Source organism: Marmota flaviventris, chromosome 14 (genome assembly GCF_047511675.1).
Source record: "Marmota flaviventris isolate mMarFla1 chromosome 14, mMarFla1.hap1, whole genome shotgun sequence".
Lineage (NCBI taxonomy): Eukaryota > Metazoa > Chordata > Mammalia > Rodentia > Sciuridae > Marmota > Marmota flaviventris.
In genome coordinates, this window is record NC_092511.1 from 58,573,434 (window position 1) to 58,597,935 (window position 24,502).

The window sequence follows — 24,502 nt, forward strand, 5'->3', positions numbered from 1 at the left end:
GCCAAGATCACAAGACCAGCAGAGGAACAGCACAACATTGTGCTTGCTGGTTATGGGATGGGGTGCAGGCCCCAGATAAAAACACAGCCTTGCTGACTCAGGCTTTTACAGTTGTAAGGAAAAGTGATGAGTGAGGGCAGGGGGAAAGTCTTGTCACAGGAACCATTGTGCACAGAAACCCAGGAGGATCCGGAGGAATGGGTGTAAGGCAGCACCAGGAACCTGAGCAAGCAGAGCTGGGGGTCTGCCCTGGGAGTCCTTCGCCTCTATATCTTAGCAACTCTTGTGCTAAACGTTCCCTTCTCTCTGGTAGACACAGTCCTCATGTGCTTCACCTCTTTTCTTTTTATATTTTAAGCTTTTTAAATTTTTTTTTATTTTTAGTTGTAGTTGGACACAATATCTTTATTTATTTATTTTTAAAATTTTTTTAGTTATACATGGACACAATATCTTTATTTTGTTTATTTTTATGTGGTGCTGAGGATCGAACTCAGTGCCTCACACATGCAAGGCGGGCGTTCTATGCTCACCTTTTTTCTCTCTCTCATGGCTTCTGCTCACCTTTTTTCTCTCTCTCATGGCTTCTGCTCATTGCCACTTTCCGTAGGTGCCCCATGATGGCCCCATGGCCTTCTCTAACTGGGGCCTTGCAGCCCAACTTTCACATTAGCTGCCTCATTCCCTTTGATATTTCCTGGTTCAACTTTTTTTTCCCAGAAAAAAATGGTCTAGTTTTCCCAGCCCGTGTCTTCACACCAGGACCAACATAGATACCTGACCAGCCTTGTTCTATCATGCCCCATTCACCCCATGGGTGAGGGAGGGATCCTCTGCACTAAAATAGTATAGGATAGCCAAACCCATGACATCTGCCACTGGACAGATAAGCTTGATAGCAGTTTACTAATCACGTAGACTCAGTCCAGGGGAGAAAGACACCACATGTCATGCAGGGCCCATGGGGTTATTCTTGGGAGCAGAGCAAACCAGCAAGGGCTATGGAAAGCTGGTGTCATAGTAGCACTAGATGAGGGGCTTCAGTTCCTGCAGCAGAGTGTGATTGGGGTTGTTGAATAATTTCCCAGCTGGCAGGGAAATGGAAACTATCATTGGGTGAAGTTTAGCTGACCCAGTTAGTAAGGAACTAGCCACGTGGGGAGCATTTCAGCTTAGGGGGACCATATCTGGTGAGACAGAGGAAATTAGGGCTAGGTTTTTAAAGCCCTGTGAGGCTCAAATTCATATTCTAAAGATTTTACCACATATTTTAGAGCTTAAACACAAGCCTGTGCCTTCAGCTCTGACCCTTTTGCACATGGAACAACCTGCTGCTGGTTGCTCATTTAGAGTGCTTTCCCTGGGTGTTAGAGTCTGTAAACAAGTCAGGATGGCGCCTGGCATTTTGCCAGAGAAATGTTAGGGTCTGTAAACAAGTCAAGATGGTGCCTGGCAAAATGCCAGAGGGAGTGGTTTGTGAAGTAACGCCAGTGAGCCATTAAGTGTGGAGATTCCTTATTGGTTGACTGATGTATCTAGTTTATGCTAATTAAGATAAGCTGTGTGGAATGTATAAATACCGCTCCTGTCCTACAATAAACGGCTCCCACTCCTGCTGTATCAATCTACACAAGTTGTTCGTCACCCCCCGATTATTTTGCTGCAGCCGGACTGCGGCACCTGGGGTCCTAATGGGGACCCTAGTAGGACTGTTCTGCTGAGCCCATCCCAACACTAACCCCGCTCCCTCCTGCTTTCTCTCTGCTCCCCTGGCTGGGGCGGCCTCTGCCTGCATTCCTGCCTCAGCCACTGGACTTGTGATTTGGACCTGATACCTGAGAATGGCGTCTCCTTGAAGAGAGTGGGAAACTTGACCAGACTTCTCCTCGGAACAAAGCTAGAGAACAGAAGACTCTCCAGGGACACCCAAGAAGAGAGATCACCAAGGTCATGATATTATAGACCTTGCTCTACTTAACTTCAATAAAAAACTAGAGATGAGTATTGTTCATATTTTGTGGCATTTCCAGAACCAGAATGTCCCTCCCTACTCCTGTTTTTTTTTTTTTTTAATATTTTATTTTTACGTTTTAGGTGGACACAATCTCTTTATTTTATATCTATGTGGTACTGAGAATCAAACCCAGTGCCTCCTGCATGCTAGGCGAGCACTCTCCCGCTGAGCCACAACCCCAGCCCTCCTGGTTATTTTTGACCTTCCAACTATGCCTTAAGGGTGCCTGTTTTACTCAGCTTTTTCACTGCTGTGACTAAAGGACCCAACCAGAATAACTTTGGAGGAGGAAAAGTTTGAGGGCTCAAGGTTTCAGAGGTCTCAGTCCATTGACAGCTGGCTTTTTTCCTGAGGTCTCCAGGTAAGAAACAACAGAGCAGAAGAATGAAGAATGTGGCAGAGGGAAGCAGCTCACCTGACGATCAGAGAGCAGAGAGACTCCACTCACCAGATTAAAAAAATGCAAGAAAGCCACACCCCCAATTCCCACCTCCTCCAGCCACACCCTCCCACTTCACTTACCACTCAGTTAATCCCTATCAGGGCATTAGTTCACTGATTGGGTTAAGACTCTCACAACCCAATCATTTCTCCTCTGAACCTTCTTGCATGGTCTCACACGTGAGCTTTTGGGGGACACCTCACACCCAAACCATAACAGTGCCCCAGAATTTCACATCCAGCAAGGAAGACTGCCTTTCCGTCACGCCCACGTGTACAATTAGGAATGGAAAAGGGCGCAGGGAGAGAGGCCGTGACCCAGGCAACGTTCCATTCTAAAGATTTGAAATGAACTCCTTCAGGTACCAAAAGAGTAGTTCCCCCACACAAGGTGCAGGAAGGGAGGAAATGCGGAACAGAGGAGGTGCAGGGGAGGAGCTGGACAGATGATCATAGCAGAGGCAGGAAGTGAATGAGAGGAACGGAATAAGGAGGAGGAAGAGGAAGGAAGGTGAAGCCAGCTCAAAAGGAGATGTGTGTCCACGGCAGCCCCGGACCTGAACAGGGCAGCTCGCCCCAGGGAAGAAGGGGTTCAAGCTTCAGATGAAGAGGGCAATGGGAATGTGATGTGGGCACCTGCCCGCCACCAGCCTCCTAAGCAGGCAAGTGAGAATTCTGGGGCATCAACCAGGAAAAGCCTCGAGCAAACAATATCAAGAGAATTGCTTGATGGGTCTGAAGTAAATTCTTTTCATATTTCATTCTTACTTCTTTAATTTAAATTAAATTTCAACTTATACAAAACAATTGTGCATATTTATGTGGTGTTTTGATACAGATATACATGGTGTGCTGTTTAAATGCAGTAAAACGGGTCTGTCTCTTCTAGACATTGATCTTTTCTTGTAATTTTTATGTGATGCAGATGAGGCGTTTATGAAGAAATGGGGGAGCCTAAGGCAGTGCCTCAGAGATCAGGGTCTGGATGCACCTTAGCCAGGCTGTGTGAACTTCTAAATTCTCTCCACCTTCCCCTCCCACTTAACCCAAGTGCTTTCCATTCCAGCTGCCCCTGTGGGGGGTCAGAGAATTCCCAGTCAAGACAGACAGACTGGGATGGGGATACGGCTCAGTTGGTAGAGTGCTTGCCTGCATGCACAAGGCCCTGGGTTTAATCCCCAGCACCATTAAAAAAAAAAAAAAAAAAACACCAGACTTCAGGATGCCATGGGGTTAATTTTGAAGAAGGGGGGGGGGGGGGGGGGAAACTAAAGTACAAAGTCATCCTGGCGTATTGAGAAGAGACAGTTCCTCAAATTCAACAAGCCTTGAGCTGGGGCAAGTCCTTTCAGGGTTCTGAGGGAACGTAGGGCCGCTTACAGATGAAAGGTAACATTTTATCACAGGAAATGTCATTCCATGACATGAGCAAAGGAAACCTTATATCGGCACAGTGTTCATTGTTTCCCACATTGTTGGGCTCACCTGGAATCCAGAACCTTCCAAATCAAAAAAACAAAGAAAGACATATTGGCAAAATTGGAAAACAAATAACTTATTTCCAATAAGGAAATGAGTTACTTCAACCCCTTTGTTTTTCCCTCACCTTTGGTCCTAGGTAAGAGCAAACCAAAACAAATTTTTTGCACCCAAGCCTAAGAGGAGGGAGATTGGTTAGATTTCAACCTCTAAGCCCACCACTTATGAGCCCCTTCATGAACCCACTCTGCAAAGACCTAGACTTGGGATGGAACTCCCTGCTCAAGCTGAGTTGAAGGCCCTGCTGCCAAATCCCAGAGGCTGTGGAAGGCCACAGATTTGTCCCAGGTCCCTCAGTCAATGAGTGCCAGCAGTGAGCCAGGTCTCAGTTCCCATCGTGCTAGGACAGGGATGAATCACAAACCCCATGTTCCATGGGAAATACTCCCATCCTTGATGCCCTAGGAGAATCAGGTTGGGAAGGAGGGTACAAGAGGCTCACCTCGAACTTGGGTCATTGAATGGAGTATTATCCGTCCAGTACCAGTTCCCTTCACTCCCTGTTTTGGTTAGGCCAATCCAGAATGGAAAGTCACTTGCTGTCTTGTACAGAAACTCCTGTGGGAAACTCAGAATGATCAGAGGTGTTGGCCATGACCTGAAGTTTGAGTTCCTGTCTCCAGATATCGATGCTCAGTGATAGCCTCTGAACTCACAGGCCCAAGGCACATGCTGGACCCTCTCAGGCCTCTTCCTGCCTTTACTGGGAACCCAGAGTCTGTCTTTCAAGTTCTGATTTTGTCTTTGCTCTGCAACTAACAAACTGAGGACCCAGGTCTTTCTACTTTTCCAGAAGCAGGTACTAGAGTACAAGAAAGACTCAGATAAACTACAGAGCAAAGACCCCAAGAGAATGGCCCAGATGACAGTGTTTAAATTCAGTGAGCCTCTTCAGTCAGAATGGCAATTCTCAAGGATACAAACAATAATAATTGTTGGAGAGGATGTGGGGAAAAAAAGCACACTCACACATTGCTGGTGGGACTGCAAATTGGTGCAACTACTCTGAAAAGCAGTATGGAGAATCCTCAGAAAACTTACAATGGAACCACCATTTGACCCACCTATCCCATTCCTCAGTTTACACTCAAAGGACTTGAAATCAGCATACTACAGTGACGCAGCCACATCAATGTTTATAGCACCTCAATTCACAATAGCTAAACTATGCAACTAATCTAGGTGTCCTTCAACAGGTGAATGGATAAAGAAAATGTGGTACGTATACACAATGGAATATTATTCAGCCTTAAAGAAGAATGAAATTATGGTATTTTCAGGTAAATGGATAGAACTAGAGAATATTATGCCAAGTAAAATAAGCCAATCCCAAAAAACCAAAGGCCAAACATTTTCTCTGATCAGCAGATGCTGATCCATAGTGGGGGTGGGGGATAGGAAAGAATGAAAGAACTTTAGATTATGCAGAGGGGAGTGAGAGGAGAGGTGGGGCTGTGGGGATGGGAACGAGGGTGGAATGAGACAGACGTTATTACCCTCTTACACATATGATTACACAACCGGTGTGACTGCACCATGTGCAGCCAGAGGAATGAGAAGTTGTGCTCCATTTGTGTACAATGTGTTAAAATGCATTCTACTGTCATGTATAACTAATTAGAACAAATTTTAAAATTTTTTTAAAAAGCTATTTTTAGATTAAAAAAAAATTCAGTGAGCCTTTAATATGTGCAAGATACCAGGAACAGTATTCTGGTGCCTTGCACATATTATATTATGCATCTTCTCCTTTATTCTCTGAAGCAGGCACCATTACTATGCAGGTTTCATCAACTAATAGTCTGAAGCCCAGTGAAGGTAAGTAGTCTGCCCTAAGGCTCCAGGACTAGTTAGATGGCAGGTTAGGGTTCTAGGTTACTCCAGAGCACATGCTCTTTTCTGCTGTACTTCCCACCTCCCAGATAGAAAGATCAATATGCTGCCTCATTAGAAAAGAAATTTCTTAAGTCTTGTCAGGTCATTAATGCTATTCACAAATATTTCCGTCTTCAGAACACATGGAAAGAACACCCCTCCCAGCCTTCTTTAAAAGTTAGCAGTACTGGCCAGGCAAAATGTTGTACACATGTAATCCCAGTAACTTGGAAGGCTGAGGCAGAAGGATTGCAAGTTCAAAGTCAGATTCAGCAATTTAGTGAAGCCCTAAGAAATCTGCAGAGACCCTGTTTCAAAACAAAAAATAATAAATAAACAAAAATTTTAAAAGCTGACAGTACTGTGTGTAATTTGCTTTCTCCGGTGAAATGTGAGCAGAAGTAATTTTGTCACGTTTGGGCAGAAGCTATAAAAGTCAATGAACAATTTACTACATTCCCTTTCCTAAATCTTAGTGATTATAGATAATGTGTTAAGGTGACACTGAGGTCCTTGAGCAACCGTAATGAGCAGAACCTGCTTGCTGGTTCTTGTGAGACAGGTAGTATAAAAGAGAAATAATCTTTCATTGTTAGGTCACCAATATTTAGGGCTTTTTTATTAGCCTTGCCCAACGTCCCTGAGACAGGTGTTAGCACACCCCTTTACAGAGCTCCCCCGAGAAACCACACTCACCTGCTCGCTCTTAGAGGTCACTGAAGTCAGATGTGAGTTCCTGGACATACAGAACTGCTGGGCACTGTACCAGGTCTTTGGGGTGTGAGAGAAGTAGTAGAAGTTCCCCTTGAAGTACTTCCAGTCTTGGGAAACCATCTGCAGAATGTCATCTGGAGGATAAGGGCCAAAGGTGAGCACTGGCTTCTGTTCCCTGGGGCTGCAGGATGGGGCTGGGTACTTGAATGGGATCCCAGAGACAACAAAGAATGGGGTTGGGCCCTGGGGTCTTTGGATCCTGCTATGGGAGCTTGGGGACATCCTCATGGATCCTGAAAGTCTCACTGAGATTGGTGGATAGGGTCTCTGGGATTAGAAAAGAGAGACTAAGAGGGGGATGGATTGCAAACCCTTCTTTCCCATGAAGGAAAAGCAATTCTCCACTAACAGTAACAAATAGCTGGCCCCTGGGCTTGAGGTAAGGAATTTAATGGGAAATGGTGAGATGTGGGCCAGAACAGAGATCCCATAATGCTCCATTCCTTGGTGTGGGGGCCCAAGCTGAACCGTGAGGTTTTCTCTTCTAATATCTCCAAAGTTTTCCTCAACCCCAATGCTAAGTTCTCACTCCTTAATTTTCCAGCACATTACTGCCCCTTGCTTCTCACCCAGCAGCTCAGTGGTCTCGTGTCTGAGGCAAGCAGGTCTCAGGGGGGGCCACTGGTCATTTTGCAATGCCATTTCCTGAGTCACTTACTTTGTTGTTTGAGCGACTTGCTGATGGTCTCCAAGCTGCTCTGCAGTCCCCGGACCTTGGCATTTAAAGCACTGGCTTTGTCCAGATCTCTTTTTAATTCTGGGATTTGGGCATTTAAATGACCCACCTCCTCCCAATTTCTTGTTAAGCTTTGGATCTGTGCAGTGGCTTTTTCTATGCTGGCTGTCAATGTCAGGATCTGAGCATTCACACTATCCAGGCTGGCATCCACCATCCGGATCTGCACGCCGGCTGCCTCCACATCACGGCTGTTCTTCTCAACTTTAGAACTCAGGGCACTGACATTGTTCACACGACCTTTCAGCAACTGGGCATCCGTCTTTATGTCAGATATTGTGCCCATAAACCAGGGATCTGAATGTATGAAAGTTAAGAGGTCAGTTGAGCAGATTCCCAGGGAAGGAGAGGGGGGTGTAGTCAGGGTGAGAAAGGAGGAAGGGGAGGGTCAGGCTCAAACTTCCTAAGAATCCAAGGCAGTTCAAGGAGCTACTTCTACTCTCCAGTCATTCATTAATGTTCAGCAAGCATTCAGTGGGCACCCAGGGAGCGCCAGGATTCCGGTGGAGACAGATGATGAGAAGATAGATAAAGCACAGGTTTTCTGCAGAGACCTCACAGGCAAGAAGAAGCAGCCATTAGAACTCAGTCCTGAATCTCCTCTGAGTGTTCAGGGCAAATTTGGGAAAGGCATATCCTCAAGCACCCCTTGTCACTCTCCCCATAGCCTGGGGCTCTGGGCCACCTCAGTTGGGAGAAAGGGGAGACAATAGCATGGGGTGAAAAAAATAGGTGAATGTGTCCTGAGGATGGAAGCACAAACATGCAGGCCCCGGAGCCAATCAGGAAAACCTCTCAGAAACTGGGAAGGAAGAGTGGCAGCTCAGTCTACTGGGGACAGGGCACCCTATTACTGCACACAGAAAGAGGAGAAAGGAGACAAATGAAATGCCTTAGGAAAGAGAGAGCAGGAAAGAGAAGGTCTGGGTCCCCAGGGAGCCAACTAGCTGTGGAGAAGGACAAAAGGGATGTGAATCCTGAAGACTTACAGAGAATGGCTTGCAGCACAACGGAGGCGACCAGGACCAGTGACAGGCAGATTATTGCCACGCGGAGGATGAGAGGTTTCCTCAGGACCAGAGATGGATCCTGCTTGGGAGGAGGCTCTGGAAGAAGAATCAAAGTTCTGTTAAGGACAGCAAAGAGTGGGTTTGGACCCAGAGCACAAAACAACAACTGGTGCTTGCCTCGGGGCCAGAGGGAGATATTCTGTTTGTCCACAGTGAAGTGCGCATCGGGGACCTCCATCTCTGTGGCCTTCATCCCCCACACTCATGCATAGGTGCTTCTGGCCGCCTGTCCCCCCAAGCACGTTTTATCCAGAGAAAACAGGAAGTGATCCCACAGCAGGTCACTATGTCATCCTGAAGTTCCCCATTCCTGGCTTAGATACCTGGCCAGACCAAGGCCACAGCTTGGTCTCCTCAAAGCTCTGAGTTTTCAGAAAGAAATCATTTGTCTTCCCTGGGAGTCTGTGGATGGACACTTTAACCATCTTGCCTCAAAGCTATCCCATTTCTCTTGTAAAGTTTCCTTCATCTATCATCCGCCCACCCATCCTTATACCCCACAAAGAGATATCAAGTGTCTTCCAGGCACCAAACTCTGCTCCAGGCACAGGGAAGCAAAGATGGACGGCTCACTCAAGCAACTCAACATCTGAAAGGAAATATAGACCTGAGCAAAGGAATTGTAATACAATGTGCCAAGCATAACAATGGAGGAACATGTACAATTCAAAGGAAGAGTAATGACAAAATGTTCCAGGTACAGAGATGGGCATATGCAAAACAGGGTAACATAATGCCGCACGGAATGCCTGGGAAATTTTAAGTAGATGTTGCTATGTGAGTATAAAGTATATGACAGAAGGCAGGAGGTGTGGAGCTAACAAGGTGCCTGGGGTCAGATCATGAAGATCCTTTTAGATCATGTTGAGGAACTTGACTTCTGTCTTGTGGATAATATGGAGCCAATAGAAAGCTTCAGGAAGGGAAGAAAGAAGCACAGGAACATTATAGAAAGATCACTCTGATTGTGGAGGAGCATAGATCAGGCTGCAGGAATCCTGGAAGCAGGGAGACCAATTAGGAGACAATTTCAATAAAGCAGTCTGCTTTATTTTGTTAAGGCATCTTAGCTGATGCAGTACCCTTTTTTAAAATGCAGTTTAGAGAGTGAAAATATAATTGTAAGATGTAGGTTTTCCTCCCTGCTTCCTGTAGTTGTTAGTACCTCCAACAGAGCGGAGAGGCTGAGTAGCATCAGACTAGGAACTGGGGTTTTTTCCTCTCTCTCTCTCTCTCTCTCTCTCTCTCTCTCTCTCTCTTTTCTTTCCCTTATTCTATTTTCCTACCTCCTGTCTCCTTCTCTACAACCTGAACTAGAGAGTTCCATATGTGAGAGATGTTTAAGGAACAAAGGAGATGATTTAGGGCCCAATGAAGGACTAAATGTTCTCCTGAAAAATTTCTCATGCTTAAAAGAAGTCTGCCAAATCTGAGTAACCTGGCACATAGCAAACTTTAGACAAGTATTTCTCAGAAAGTGGGAAAGAGGAAAGGGAGAAAATGGAGGGAGAAAAGAAGGAGAAGAAAGGGAAAGAAGATGTTACAGATAATTGGATGAATGGATGGATGATCAGTGGATGAATGAATGAATGAAGAATGGATGATGGATGGGTAGGATGATGGAAGAATTCTTGGATGGGAGAACGGAGTATTTAGTGAAAGAGTGAAAGAAGAGAAGATTAATGGATGGATGGATAGATAGAGGATGGATGGATGAATAGATGATAAGTGAGCAGAAGATTTGATGGTTGATCAAAGCTTAGAAGGGCTTGGAATATTCTGCTTCTGGGTTTTCTTGCTTGGTACCCAGTCTAAGCCCAAAGTCACCCCAGCCTTTCTGCTCCTGTTTCCTGGCCCTATATCTACAATCTGTCAGTCCTGAGGTAGAAAATAATCCAAGTTACACAAGATTCCTTCAGGTGTCCCAGGCTCCTCCTGGGGCATTTGATAGAAGTTGCCACAAAATACATCTTGGGAGTATCTGGTCTCTTCCACTTCTGACAAGAAATTGACTTTTCCCAAATCACTATTGGTTTGTAGCATGAGTTCTGGATAGGGCCCCTGGATACCTCCTTAGTAGTCCTAGGAAAAAAATCAAGGTTAGGTAGCAATTACTCCTAGTGATGGAAATGGAGGCCTCAGGTGGATATTCTGCTGATTGCTGAGCAAAAGGCTGGCCCAGCAGGAGGAAGCTAAGCAAGAAACAGGAAATCCTGGGTTTCCAGAGGAGCCGGACATAAAAGTCCCAAACCAGAAGAAGTTTCATTTCCTTTTTGAGGAAGGAGTGATTCACAAGCTATTTTCCTATGGCCATGCTCATCTGCAGGTATTTATTGAGCTCTTCTCCCATGCAAACCTCTGGGTGCTCTAAGTGGTCCCTGGACTAGAAGGAGAAAAGACGGAGCAGGGAGGCAGTTTCCTCAGACACACCTTCCAACCAGGGAAGTAGACAATTTTTTGTGAACATTCAGGAGATTATCTGTTTTTCCTAAGTAAAGAGGAACTTTGGTCTAACCTAGAGTGACCAAAAATCACTACTGTGATAAGAGAAAGGGAAGTCTGTGCTCATTTCTCTCCATGATCCCAGGGTTCTAAGACCTTCTCTGGATAAGGGTGAAGGAAGTTTGACCACTTTCCCCACTTCTTGGGGTGAAACAGCTTTATGCTTGAAGGAGGATCATGGACACAATCAATGAGAATAAAAAAATAGACTTCAGTTGTTTGAAATGTCCCAGTAGTGCTGAGAGTTACCTCCAAGAAGTGGTAATCTAAGTTCCTCCAGTCAAGGCATGAAGAACATGAGAGTGAACAACAATCTGGGGAGTAGAGACAGTAGAAGACAAGAGGGAGGGAAGAACAGGGTAGAGAGAAGAGAGGAGAATGACTATGCAATTAGAGAAAATGACCATTACATCTGGCCAGAACTGACCCACAGTCCTCAGAAAGGTTAGTATACATACATCAATTACCTAGTTTTGTTGGCTGAGAGAGTCTAGAAATGATAACACTCCAGTAGCAACAAACACACTTAACACCAATATCTTGGCTTCTCCAAAAAAAGATACCAGGGATCTTTGGAGAAATTGATGATTCTAAGGTTATATTAGGGAGAATTCAGATACGCCTGGAATATCTCGTGTACCAAAAAATAAAGAAGTGCTCGAAAAACAAAAGGATAAACAACAGGATGAGAGTGTGTCAAAATGACACAAGAGCCAATCTGAAAGAATTCCCAGTGGCCAAAGTTGGAGCTATTTGGGCAACAAATGGTTTATAAACCAAAATATAAAATAAACCTACATGAGTCCAAGCTAATTTAAATAAATAGAGCAGAAAGACAAATTTTCCTACAGGAGAATCCCAAATAATACACATAGATATTCTTCCCTTCAGGAGGTGGTGCTTAATTCTCTCCTTCCCTCAATAGGCTTTTATCCTGAAATCTTATAAAATTTACTAATTAATGCTAACAATTTATCTGTAGATGCTTTAGGGTTTCCTATGAATGGAATCCTATTATCTATGATTAATGTTATTTTTATTTCTATATTCCCAATTCTACTTTTTAGTTCTCTTGCCTTATTGCATTGGCAAGGACCTCCAGTTGTTGAATAGAGATGGTGAATTGAGGCATCTACATCTCATTTCTAGTCTCAAAGGAAAAGCTTTCAACATTTCAAATGAAGACTTCAATTAAAATGAACTAATCACTGCATTATGCATTTCCTATCTACTGCTCATCTACTTCTCCACAGAAGATAGGGTGTTTTGCTTCCTATATTAGTTTCCTCTTGTGGCTATAACAAATTGCCACAAACTCGGTGACTTAAAACAATACAAATTTATCTTACATTTCTTAATGTCATGGAACACCAAAGAGAATCCCCAGGTATGAAACTGTCCCTTTAACCACACTGGTCAGGAGTTAGCACTGGTTCCTCAACAAGAAGGAACTGAAGATGATGGCAGCATAACCCGTGACAAGGATTTTATAATTCATTCATTCATATCACATTGCTCCAGGCCCAGTTCCCCTCTCCTTCTGGGGGAGGGAGGTAATGGAATGAGAACTGATCTCTCATGTGTACATACAACCTATAACATATTCTAAGCTCAAACCCACAAAAGGAACAGGACTTCTAAAAACACAAAATCCCACAATAATATATGCAATATTACAACAGGACATTCTATCCTCTACAAATTAAAATCAGCAGGCCAACAAATTATGCAACCCTGACAAATGCCCACATTCTAGTGAATCAGAACACTTCATTTTATACATGAATGTTGGGCAGGCTCCCCTCAACTTTCCTTGCCAACTTTAACAACAGATTTTTCTCCAAATATTTATTTTTTTTAAAAAAAAATATTTTTTTAGTTGACAATAGACTTTATTTTGCTTATTTATATGTGGTGCTGAGAATCAAACCCAGGGCCTCACACAGGCGAGGCAAGTGCTCTACCACTGAACCACAACCCCAGCTCTCCAAACATTTCTGTTTTGTTCTTTCTCCGAAAGTAAATTAGATAACCATTCCCAGTTGCAATTCAATACTTTTGTTTCTTTTTAAAAATATTTTTAGTTGTATATTAACACAATGTATTTATTTACTTTTATGTGTGCTGAGGATCGAAGCCAGTGCCTCATACGTGCAATGCAAACACACCACCACGGAGCTACAACCCCAGCCCTATGCTTTTGTTTCTTTAACTGTCTGACTAAGTTTGCAAACTTCTTTCCCTTACCAAGCTCTTGAGCCGGCTCTGTAGTTATCAGTCTCCCTAACTGGAACATAAACCTTCACTTTTCTCCCCAGTCCCCTAAATTATCCCTGCAGTACTGTTTTCAACCAAGCCCCTTACAATGAGTGGCTTCCATCTACAGCTATTGTGGACACACACACACACACACAAAACAAAATGGATGATGACATTGCTTCTCATTCATTCACTCACACATTCATTTATTCATCAAGAGAGATTTCTGAAGTGTCCACTGTATGCCAAGCTCTATGCTAGATGTAAACTTTCAGCCTTGAGTAAATCAGCTATGGTCCCTGCTCTGCAGAAGAGCACAATTCTTTCTGGATAATTCTTGGCCACCTTGTAGATAAGAAAAATAAAGGGCTGGTGGTGTGGCTCAGTGGTAAAGCGCTTGCCTAGCCTGTGTGAGTCACTGGGTTTGATTCTCTCAGCACTGCATATAAATAAATTAAATAAAGGTCCATTGATAACTAAAAAGAAAAAGAAAGCACATCCCTGACAAAGCCCAAAACAATAGCAAAATGTAGTGTGAAGTGTTGTCAAAATGACATTTTTCCAAACAAGTTTTATTAAAACACAAGGCAAAGAATCATATAGTTACATGTTTTTGTTTCCTACAAATAAATCCATTTCTCACAATATAGCTGCCTTTCAACTGGCCCACAAAGCACAGACTCCACGCTCACACTTCTCCTCCCCTTCCCCAGGTCAGGCAGGAGGAGAATGAGAGCTACAAGTCTAGGAATTACTGCAGTGATGTTCAGTCTTAGGTACACATATTTAAAAATGTCAGCACCCAACCCCAGAGAGTGTGACTAACCAGGGTCAGTTGGGGCCTAGGCATCAGTATTTTTAATAATTGTCTAGGTGAGTTCTACAGAAGAAAGGCTGAAAACCAGCAATCTGGTGGGAAAACATGTATCCTATGGCAGAATTCCTAGTTCTGCCATATACTAGTTGGTTGGATGACACAGGGGAGCCTCTGCTATCTTGACAGTTCCAGTGAAGTAAGGTAACTTTATGTGGAAACATCCAACTCAGAGCCTCATAACAAAAGTCATTCGGTCAAGATGATTGTTGAATGAAAATATCTGATGGTTCTTGCCCAGAGTTAACAATCTTGAACTAGAATGAGAAGAGAGAAGTAAGCCATCTTGTGGCCAACATTTAGACCTCCAGGGTCCATAATAATTAATCCATGGCTGCAAGTATGTCCAGGGTCTTTTCAGAGCAATCCACTGCCCATCCATCACACACACAGAACATTCCAAGGGAATCAAGGCACACCCAAAATCACGCACCAGAGAGCCATTCAACAAGTTTACATACAGCATGCTTTCTGGATGCCAGGCCCTACATAGATGGTGAACACAGAGTGAGGCATTTACAATAAATGTGACACAGATAAGTCCCTCCCATGCTGGGTTCAGCGCCCTGAAGGGAAAGCACTTGGAGTCATCAGAGCATGTAAAAGAGAACAGCAGGGATTAGAGAAGGCTCCCCTGAGAAGAGCCAGTTGAGCAGAGATCTGAGGGAAAAGTAGGAGTAAACTTTTATGGCAGAGAAGGTAATTCCTGGAAAAGTGGGGTCCTAAGAGAATGTGGCACCCTGAAAGGAAGAAGGAAGGTCAGAGAAACTGGGACAAAGAGATGGCACCCCATGGTCTTAGAGAACAAGGTTTCTGGAGCCAGATTACCTTCTCAAATCTGGATTGGCTACTTTCAAGACAGAACTCTATTTACAACGTTTCTTAAGGCCTCTGTGATACAACCACCTTGTCTGTAAAGCAGGTGCAATGATATCAACCTCATGGGGATGATAGGGATTCAATGAGTTAATACAAGCACCAGTATATAGATAAATGGTCTATAATTATTAAGAGTAAAGACAGCTCTACTTCTCTACACTCAGAGGTAGGAGTACTCAACTATCTAGTAATTCATTAATTATATTTGACCCTTTTTATCAGGAACAGGATGATGAATTGGCCCAGCTCAGCGGAACAGTTTTGTCCCACATCAATACTCACCAAAGAGCCTCCCAGAAGAGGACACTCTCAATAATCACTGGACTTGATGATTCTAAGGTTATTTTGCTTGGCCTTTCCATGATTACTCAGTGGGCTCATGATCAAAGTGTTGATCATACACTGAAGGTGTGCATGGGCTCCACAGCATGGGTCTCACCTCCCCAAGGCTGACATTGCTGAGGGCCCAACCTACCAACCCGGCAGCTAACTGTGAGCCCTCAAAATGGTACCATCTCTCAGCTGGGGATATAGCCCAGTTGGTAGAGTACTTGCCTGGCATACATAAGGCCCTGGGTTCAATCCCCACCACACACACACACACACACACACACACAATGGTACCATTCCCTTGATGGATTAAAATGCTACCTAGTGTCAAGTTGATTATATTGGTACCCACCTTCATGGAGGGGGCAATGCCTTGTCCTTCTTAACAAAGAAATTTGCTTTTGAGTTTGGATTTATTTTCACTTCTTGCCACATTCCTGCCAGCAACATTATCCATAGTCATTTATTGAATGTTATGGCACTCCACACAACACAGCTTTTTTTTTCCCCTAGTATTGGGGATTAAACCCAGGCGTGCTCTACCACTAAGATAGATCCCCAGCCCTTTTTACTTTTATCATTTTAATTTAAAGTAGGATCTTACAAAAGACTGGGCTCAAATTTGCAATCCTCCTGCCTCAGCCTCCTGAGTAGCTAGGATTACAGATGTATACCACCACACCCAGCCTATTTTCTAAGAAGCTTTTTTTGAAGTTTTAAAAAAAAAAAAAAGTAACAGACTCATGCCTATAGGTTTCACTGAATTTATCACCCAGATAAATAGCTTGCCTTATAGACTAGTGGACCAGTTCATCAATGAGTCAGTTATCAGCTGGAAGACAAGGCCTTGAAAAGTCAGGGAGCTGTTCTATGCGTATAGCACATGCTTTAAAACAGGACTGCTGCTTCCTCCAAAATCCATTGATCTGAGTTTTTATTTACTTTTTTTTTAAATGAATATAAGGGGACCTCTATGACTAAGGCTCCCTAAGGAGCTGACAGTTGGAGGCCATCTGCTGACAGCACTCCCAACAGTGAGCAACAGGTTCTTATTTGAAGGAGGATCTAGAAAGTGTATCTCCATGTTGACTACATAAGATAGTTGACCCTGAGATGCAAAGGAAGGAAAGCCACTCCCAGTGGAGCACATCAGTAATCCCAACTGCTTAGGAGGGTGAGGCAGGAGGCCAAGTATGAGGCCAGCCTGGGCAACTTAGCTAGATACTATCTCAAAATAAAACTTTTAGCCAGGAGTGGTTGTGTATGCCTGTAATTCCAGCAGCTCGGGAGGCTGAGCCAGGAGGCTCACAAGTTCTAAGCCAGCCTCAGCCATTTAGAGAGGCTCTAAGTGACTAACTGAGACCCTGTCTCTAAATAAAATACAAAAAAGGGCTGGGGTGTGGCTCAGTGGTTAAGTGCCCCTGTATTCAATCCCCAATACCAAATAAATAAAAAATTTTAAAGGCTATAGATAAGCCAGGCACAGTGGCACAAGCCTGTAATCCCAGAAACTAGATAGGCTGAGTCAAGAGGATCACAAGTTTGAGGCCAGCCTCAGCAATTTAGCAAGGCCCCAAGCAACTTAAACATGACCCTGTCTCAAAATAAAACATTAAAAGAGTTGAGGATATAGCTCAGTGTTTAAGTGTCCTTGGGTTAAACACTCAGAGAGAGAGAGAGAGAGAGAATTTGCTGACACATAAATGGGAAGTAGTGAGTATCCATTAAGATGGCACCCAATGATCCCTGCCTCTTGATATTCATATCCTTGTGAACTGAGAGCATGACCCTCCCCCACCAGTTAAGTCTTCAGGTGAGACCACAGCCCCAGACAATGATTTGACCAGAATCTCAGGAGAGAACTTGATCTGGAGGTACCCAGCTAAGCCCACAACTGTATACCTGAATCACCAACATTATAAGGTAATAAATGTTTGTTGTTGAAAGACAATAAATTTGGGGATAGTATGTTATGCAGCATAGATGGCTAAGACAAGGGACAAGGAGGGTCATGACTAGACCCCAAGCAGTAGATACCTTGTGTCTGTCCACTTAGTTCAATCTGTAAAGTTTGGAATTCTTCTGGAAACCTTAACAAACCCAATGACTTATAGGCTGAACCAAAAATGAAGTTGTGGTTCATGCCACCAAGTAAGGAACCCAGACAGTTGATGTAGTGGCTAAAGGGGAAAGGAAAGCAGAATAAATGGTTATGGAAGGAAGTCATATGGCCTCATGAACACAGCAGAAATGAGAGCTAAAGCCACTCCCAGTCTTTCCTTCTTACTGTGTCATGTGTGTTTTTATATCATTAATTTCACTTTAATTATTTTTCTTCTTCTCATTTACCACTGGATATAATGGAATCATGACAGATCTAGAGGAAGGAAATCACACCCTCCGGGATCCTGGATTTGGAGCTGGATGTGATAACTTAAAAGACAGTGGGTTTCCTGGCGAGGATGTGGGGAAAAGGGTACACTTGTACATTGCTGGTGGGACTGCAGATTGGTGCAGCCAATTTGGAAAGCAGTATGGAAATTTCTTGGAAATCTGGGAATGGAGCCACCATTTGACCCAGCTATTCCCCTTCTTGGTCTATTCCCTAAAGACCTAAAAAGAGCATGCTACAGGGACACTGCTACATCGATGTTCATAGCAGCACAATTCACAATAGCAAGACTGTGGAACCAACCTAGATGCCCTTCAATAGACGAATGGATAAAAAAAAAATGTGGCATTTATACACAATGGAGTATTACTCTGCATTAAAAAATGACAAAATCATAGAATTTGCAGGGAAATGGATGGCATTAGAGCAGATTATGCTAAGTGAAGCTAGCCAGTCCCTAAAAAACAAATGCCAAATGTCTTCTTTGATATAAGGAGAGTAACTAAGAACAGAGTAGGGACGAAGAGCAGGAGAAGAAGATTAACATTAAATAGGGATGAGAGGTGGGAGGGAAAGGGAGAGAGAAGGGAAATTGCATGGAAATGGAAGGAGACCCTCAGGGTTATACAAAAGTACATACAAGAGGAAGTGAGGGGAAAGGGAAAAATAATACAAGGGGGAGAAATGAATGACAGTAGAGGGGGTAGAGAGAGAAGAGGGGAGGGGAGGGGAGGGGAGGGGGGATAGTAGAGGATAGGAAAGGCAGCAGAACACAACAGACACTAGTATGGCAATATGTAAATCAATGGATGTGTAACTGATGTGATTCTGCAATCTGTATATGGGGTAAAAATGGGAGTTCATAACCCACTTGAATCAAAGTGTGAAATATGATATATCAAGAAATTTGTAATGTTTTGAACAACCAACAATAAAAAAATTAAAAAAAAAAAGACAGTGGGTTTCTTGCTCTTGGAAAGAGGATGTGTTTGCAGTTTAATAAAACACAGCTTCACCAGTCCAAGTGACACAGCCTGAAAAGGGCTGTAGAGAGACTTGTCCTTTCTGGCTATCCAGAATACTTTTCATAGTAAAGACAAATCTCAAACTCAGTGGTAGATGGGACCCCAATCCCTAGTCAGAGGACAAAGAGAAATAGTTCCCGCCCCCAACTACCTGGTAGCTGGATCTCAGGCATATTACCAGGCTCAGGTATTCAGATGCCACTATTATTGTGTGAGTGAGACAATAATGCACTGTTTCAGAGACGTCTGAGTTTCTTTAAGAACATTTTGAGAGTCTTCTTTGATCTTCCTTTGTTCTGCCCATTTCCCAACCATTCCCATTGAGTCTGAGAGTAAATGGTCACCTTACTAGTAAATTTCTTTTTTCTTTTTTTTTTTTTTTTTGGTACCAGAGATTGAACTAGAGACAGAGTCTCATTGAATTGCTTAGCACCTTGCTTTTGCTGAAGCTGGCTTTGAACTTGCAATCCTCCTGCCTCAGCCTCCAGAGCTGCTGGGATTACATGCATGCACCACTGAGCCCAGCTCCAATAAATTTCCTTTTTATGGTTAAATTATGTAGGTATGGCTTTGCTGTTGCCTAAAAGCCCTGAATAATACACCCACCACGATATTAACTCTTTTTAAGACTGACCTAGGCTTCCTCAACTGTTGCATGGAACACTAGTCCAGAAAAGTGCTCCACCCAGAAAAGTTCCAAAATAAAGGAAGTTTGTAAAGTATTCCACACAGTATTTCTTTCTTGGTGATTCATGGTAACTGGGAACACATTAAATGTTTTAAGAAGCTTGATGTTTCTATACCAGATTTCCTTTGTCATTTTGCTTTTACATCTCACTTAGTAAATGATACTTCTCACTCCGAAACACAGTGGCTGAAATTTAAGGAAAGAAAAAAGATAGGTTGCAGTTCCTTTTGATTTCCAAGTTTCAGTTTGTTCTTCGAGGTCTTAGCACTTCCCAGCTGAATCACACAATGAAACCATGACCCCTTTAAAGGAGGATTTCCTACCTACATAATATCATCACTATGCTGTTGATTATCTCCACCTCCCCACTAACTTCAGAGGCTTCCAAAGACATTTATAAAGTAATTTTATTCCAGAATCTGTTAAAGATTTCTCTGTTCTGTGTCAATGATCACCTAACTCTCTTATTATTACAAAATGAATAGTTGCTTTATAAAATGTTTTAAAATATAGCCAGTTCCATTTTTAACCTTTAGAATAAAACTTTTCTTCGCCATTTAAACTTATTCTTTCAAATTACCTTGTGGCAAATTACCTTTTGGCAAGTCCTATTGAGATTTTCAACAGAATTTTTGCAAAGCTGTAAAATGATTTAATGAGATATGATGTCCTTAAAATAGTCTTTATATCCAGATGTACATTATATCTATTTCTTTTACTTACATCTGTCTATCAATATACCTTTGGCTTTCTTCTTGTAAGTCCCAATTCTCTTTTTTTTAAAGGGAAAAACATAAAACTATTATTATTTTTAGATAATATGATTTTTTACCTATAAAATCCATAGGAAGCATCTGGAATAATTATTTAAATTAAGAGAGTTCAATATCCATATGGTTCTGAAATAACCTACATGAATAAATTTCCTATATGCCAAAATCAGCTCATTTAAAAATATGGATACTTAGAGAAATTGGAGGGATTCAGATATGTTTAGGAAGAGGATTAATAAGACTTGGTTAAGGGGTTGTGTTTTAGTCAGCTTTTTCACTGCTGTGACTAAGAGACCCAGCCAGAGCAATTGTGGAGGAGGGAAAGTTTATTTGAGGTCTCACAGTTTCAGAGGTCTTAGTCCACAGAAGGCCAGCTCCATGCCTTGGGGCTCAAGGTGAGGCTGAACATCATGGCAGGAAGAGTATGGTGGGGCTAGGGATGTGGCTCAAGCAGTAGCGCGCTCACCTGGCATGCGTGCGGCCCGGGGTTCGATCCTCAGCACCACATACAAACAAAGATGTTGTGTCTGCCAAAAACCAAAAAAAAATAAATATTAAAAAAAAAAGAGTATGGTGGAGGAAAGCGGCTCACATGGTGGTCAGGAAGCAGAGAAAAGACTCTACTCACCAGATACAAAATATATATCCCAAAGGCACACCCCTAGGGACCCACCTCCTCTAGCCACAACCTGACTGCCTTCAGTTACCACTCAGTTAACCTCATCAGGGAATTAATTCACTGATTAGATTAAGACTCTCATGACCCAATCATTTCTCCTGTAAACCTTCTTGCATTGTCTTACACATGAGCTTTTGGGGGACACCTCACACCCAAACCACAAAGGCTTGGTATAAAAGAGGTTGGGTGCATGAAATGTTTTGGAGCTCCACATGGCCTTCTCCCCATGTCACTCTGAAGGAGAAGAACCAAGTTGGATTATATAATCTCATTTCAATGCAGGGGTCCAAATTTGGGGCTCTAGGTAATTCTTCCCAAGATTCTTGGCATTCCTAGTTTTAGCGCTGCTATATGATCTTTGCCACTGTGTTCTTTCATTTTGGTTGGCTGGAAGGAAGTTTGGTTAGCTACTAGCTCCTACCCCACCATTGTTTCCAGAAATCTGCCTGTAAGATTCTCTGCAGCTGTTCTCCCTCACTCTTTCCTAGTTGTTTTGATAAACGAAGAGGAAAGATCAATTGCCAAAATTACACGCTGAAACCCAAAGGAAGTGTGAAGATTTCAAATAGTGGTAAAGGAGAATGGAAGAAGTTCACCAAAGACAAGGAAATGGACAGGAAGCTCTGAGACCACAGAGTCATAGTCACCCTGAAATTCAAGGCAGCCCAATAAATGCCAAAAGTTCTCAGACCCTTTGGATAAGGAATCCAGAGTATGCACAATTAGACAAGGAAAATGCCAAAGCTATTTTTCTGAGTTAACTTAAAACCTTGCAAGTTATACCCTTGGATAAAACATATATTTCAATGTAAGCATCATTATTAGGGCATCAACTTATTGGGCAACAACCAGTCAGAATTATAGACTTTTAAGCATTAAAACTTAACACTTTACAGTACATAACAACAATCCCTGAAGTACAGACATCTTAAAAGACTCCTTTGTTATTTGAAAATAAAACGAAACAGGATTATATGCTTTCAACAAGTCTCCCCTCTGGGCAGGAGAGTAAAACTGATGTTCTTTGTGCATATTCTCAATACATTTCCTTATCAAAACTCATTTCAAATAGATCTGCTTCCCTATAGTCTTGTGGGAGAGGAAAGTTCTTATGTTTCTAAGATCTGTTTTTATGAATACCATTCTCAACATTAATCCTATACTCAAAGTTAAGGCTATTAGCCCAAGAAAAAGTCCTGAGAAAATGAAAGAGTAGAAGAGACTTTTAAACAAAAAAGAATATACAGCGGTGTGCTCACAGATGTTTAACAAGTGGCCCTGTGGTTCTAGAAGAGAAATGCTGATGTGTATGCAGCGTTTGCCAATTGCCATTGTGTAAATATTCCCACCATGGCAGGTTTCAACTTGACACCACTCCCTGAATGCAGAGTTGAGAAGAGAAGCACGCTACAGTCTTTCAAGAACCTGAAAGAACCAATTCAAACACACCACTAAGGCACAAGTAGTGTTTTCCTCCTACGACTTCAATCTGTCCAGTTGTGTGGCTTTTCTCCAACACTGGTCTCCAGGAAGGAGAGGAAAGGGAGCTGGCTGTAGGTTTGGGATGAAAGGACAGGAGTACTAGGAGTATGACCCTGTTAAATGCTATCAGAAAGACCCAGAGTAGAGAAAAGATTCAACAACCTCTATGAAATGGAAGTCTGAGACCCCCATCCCTCTTGGAGATTTTTCATTCCCAGAACTTGTTGGTCCCTTTTCACCAGTTCCAACCAACAGCATGCTGTTTCTTGTTACAAGTTCTGCCTATAAACACCAGAACGAACTGTTCCTCTTCCCTGGCCACAAAAGGCCTGGCTGTCCCCACCACCACAGTGCCTTGACGTGAGCATGGCTCCTTTTCCTGAATGTGGTCTATGATCATCTTCTCCAAAGACGGTGACTTGATAGGAAAACCCCTAGTTCCTGGGTACTTTCTTTGGAGCAAGAACCACCAGGACATAGAGACCTGTGTTTGGCTACCAGGGAGAGGGTGGGGAAGCAGCTGTATGTCTACAACGGAGCCAAAACCCTTTCCATTTACATTGGATTTGATTGTCATGAATCTTTAGTTTCCTTTAAGCTAGAACTGCCTCATCACCACCACATCTCTCTCTCTCTCTCTCTCAAACACACACACACACACACACACCTCTTTTTATCTTTCATGATAGTGACATATTAGAGAGTCTGTGCCAGTTGCTCATAGAATGTTCTGGATTTGTCTATTGTTTCTTCGGGATTAGACTCAGATGGTTTTATTTTAAAGATGTTAGTACATCTTGACAGTACCTCGTGGGCAGGGCACTAAGCTGTGACTGAGCTGGAAGCCGAGCAGGTGTGTATCAACCACTGCCCAACATGGCCTCCAGGTGCCTCTGGGCTCCACAGCCCTGAAGCTGCTCAAGTCTTGAGCCCTCCCCAGCTAGAACAATAATGGAGAATTTTCTGGGCAGCAAGGGGTCCAGAGCTACTGTGAACAAGTGTTTGGTGCCTTCTGGTAGCAATGTCCAAACCACAGAGCAAATGTGTCTTGAGGGAGGACATAGAAACCAGGAAGCCACTCCGTGCAGAAGCCCCTGTTCAAGGGACCCCCGACTAAGACCAAGAAGATGACCCATGAGCCAGAAAGACCATTTTCTTCCAATATTACCCACTGGATGTATATCCTTGGGGACTCTATCGTGGGCCCGCAGGACCAGACCTGGCTGTCTCCACCACTGTGATGCCCTGAGATGGGCATGTTTAACAGTCCTTTTTCAATGTGGCCTATGGTCACCTTCTCTAGGATGGGTGACTTATTCCCTTCACCTGGAATACCAACCACACCCAGCTATGTGGGGAATAACTGTACATTTACTCCGTTTACTCTGTGAATCCAGAGAATAGGAACTGGATGCAAATCTACTAAGATGCCCTAGGACTCCTCCAGGGATATCCTCTAAGCCATCCTACTTCAAAACTAAAGCAGTCAAATAAAGACTTCTGCTTCTGGCCAAGAGGGGGTAACAGACCATGTTCACTCTTCTACTCGAGAGGATGAAAACGAAGCAATGGTTTCAAGACACTAAAAAATGAAGGACAGTGGTCCCGGAGACAAAGGTAACAAATGAGGTGAGCCCCGTGATCACCTCAGCTTACTGCCTGGGGAGTTTCCAGCTACAACACAGGAGGAAGGACAGGCAGAGCCAGGAAGGTCCCTGAGCTGAGGAGACAGAACTGAGAGTCCAGGGAGAGCAGGGTCACCAGGAACATAGGACAGAGCCTAAGTTGCAAGAGCTGCACAGACCTAGAACTCCAGAGACCTGCAAGGGGTCCACCTCAAGTACCCAGCAAGAACTGATCAGCACGTGTGTGTGAGGGGAGTACCTGAGGTGGGGACGGACCTACTCAAAAGGATTGGAAGGAATAGAGGCTGGAAGTAGCACCAAGACTAGAACAGTGTCTGTTCCCATCAACCAGACTAGAAAACTCATAATTCACAGGGCCTTGGGTGAAGAGCTCAGAAAGCTATTGCCTTACCTGTAGAGGAGGCTTATCCCTGGGTGGACCAGCTCCCAAACCTACCTCACAGATCATAACAGTTAGACCAGAAAGGATCTGTGACAGACATGAAAGTGGTCAGAATCAAAATGGAGTCGCTCATGTCAACCCT

At 43.4% G+C, this 24,502-nt stretch overlaps 1 protein-coding gene across 1 annotated transcript; it reads right to left on the minus strand.

Moving 5' to 3' along the window:
- Positions 1 to 3,803: 3,803 nt before the first annotated feature.
- On the minus strand, positions 3,804 to 8,642 carry Cd207 (CD207 molecule). The gene is made up of 6 exons (XM_027934576.2): positions 8,567 to 8,642; positions 8,369 to 8,485; positions 7,302 to 7,676; positions 6,566 to 6,717; positions 4,437 to 4,552; positions 3,804 to 3,954 (listed from the first exon to the last, which is right to left on the minus strand). The coding sequence occupies exons 1-6, from the start codon at positions 8,640 to 8,642 to the stop codon at positions 3,804 to 3,806; spliced, it is 987 nt and encodes a 328-aa protein (XP_027790377.2).
- Between the last annotated feature and the right edge of the window lie 15,860 nt (positions 8,643 to 24,502).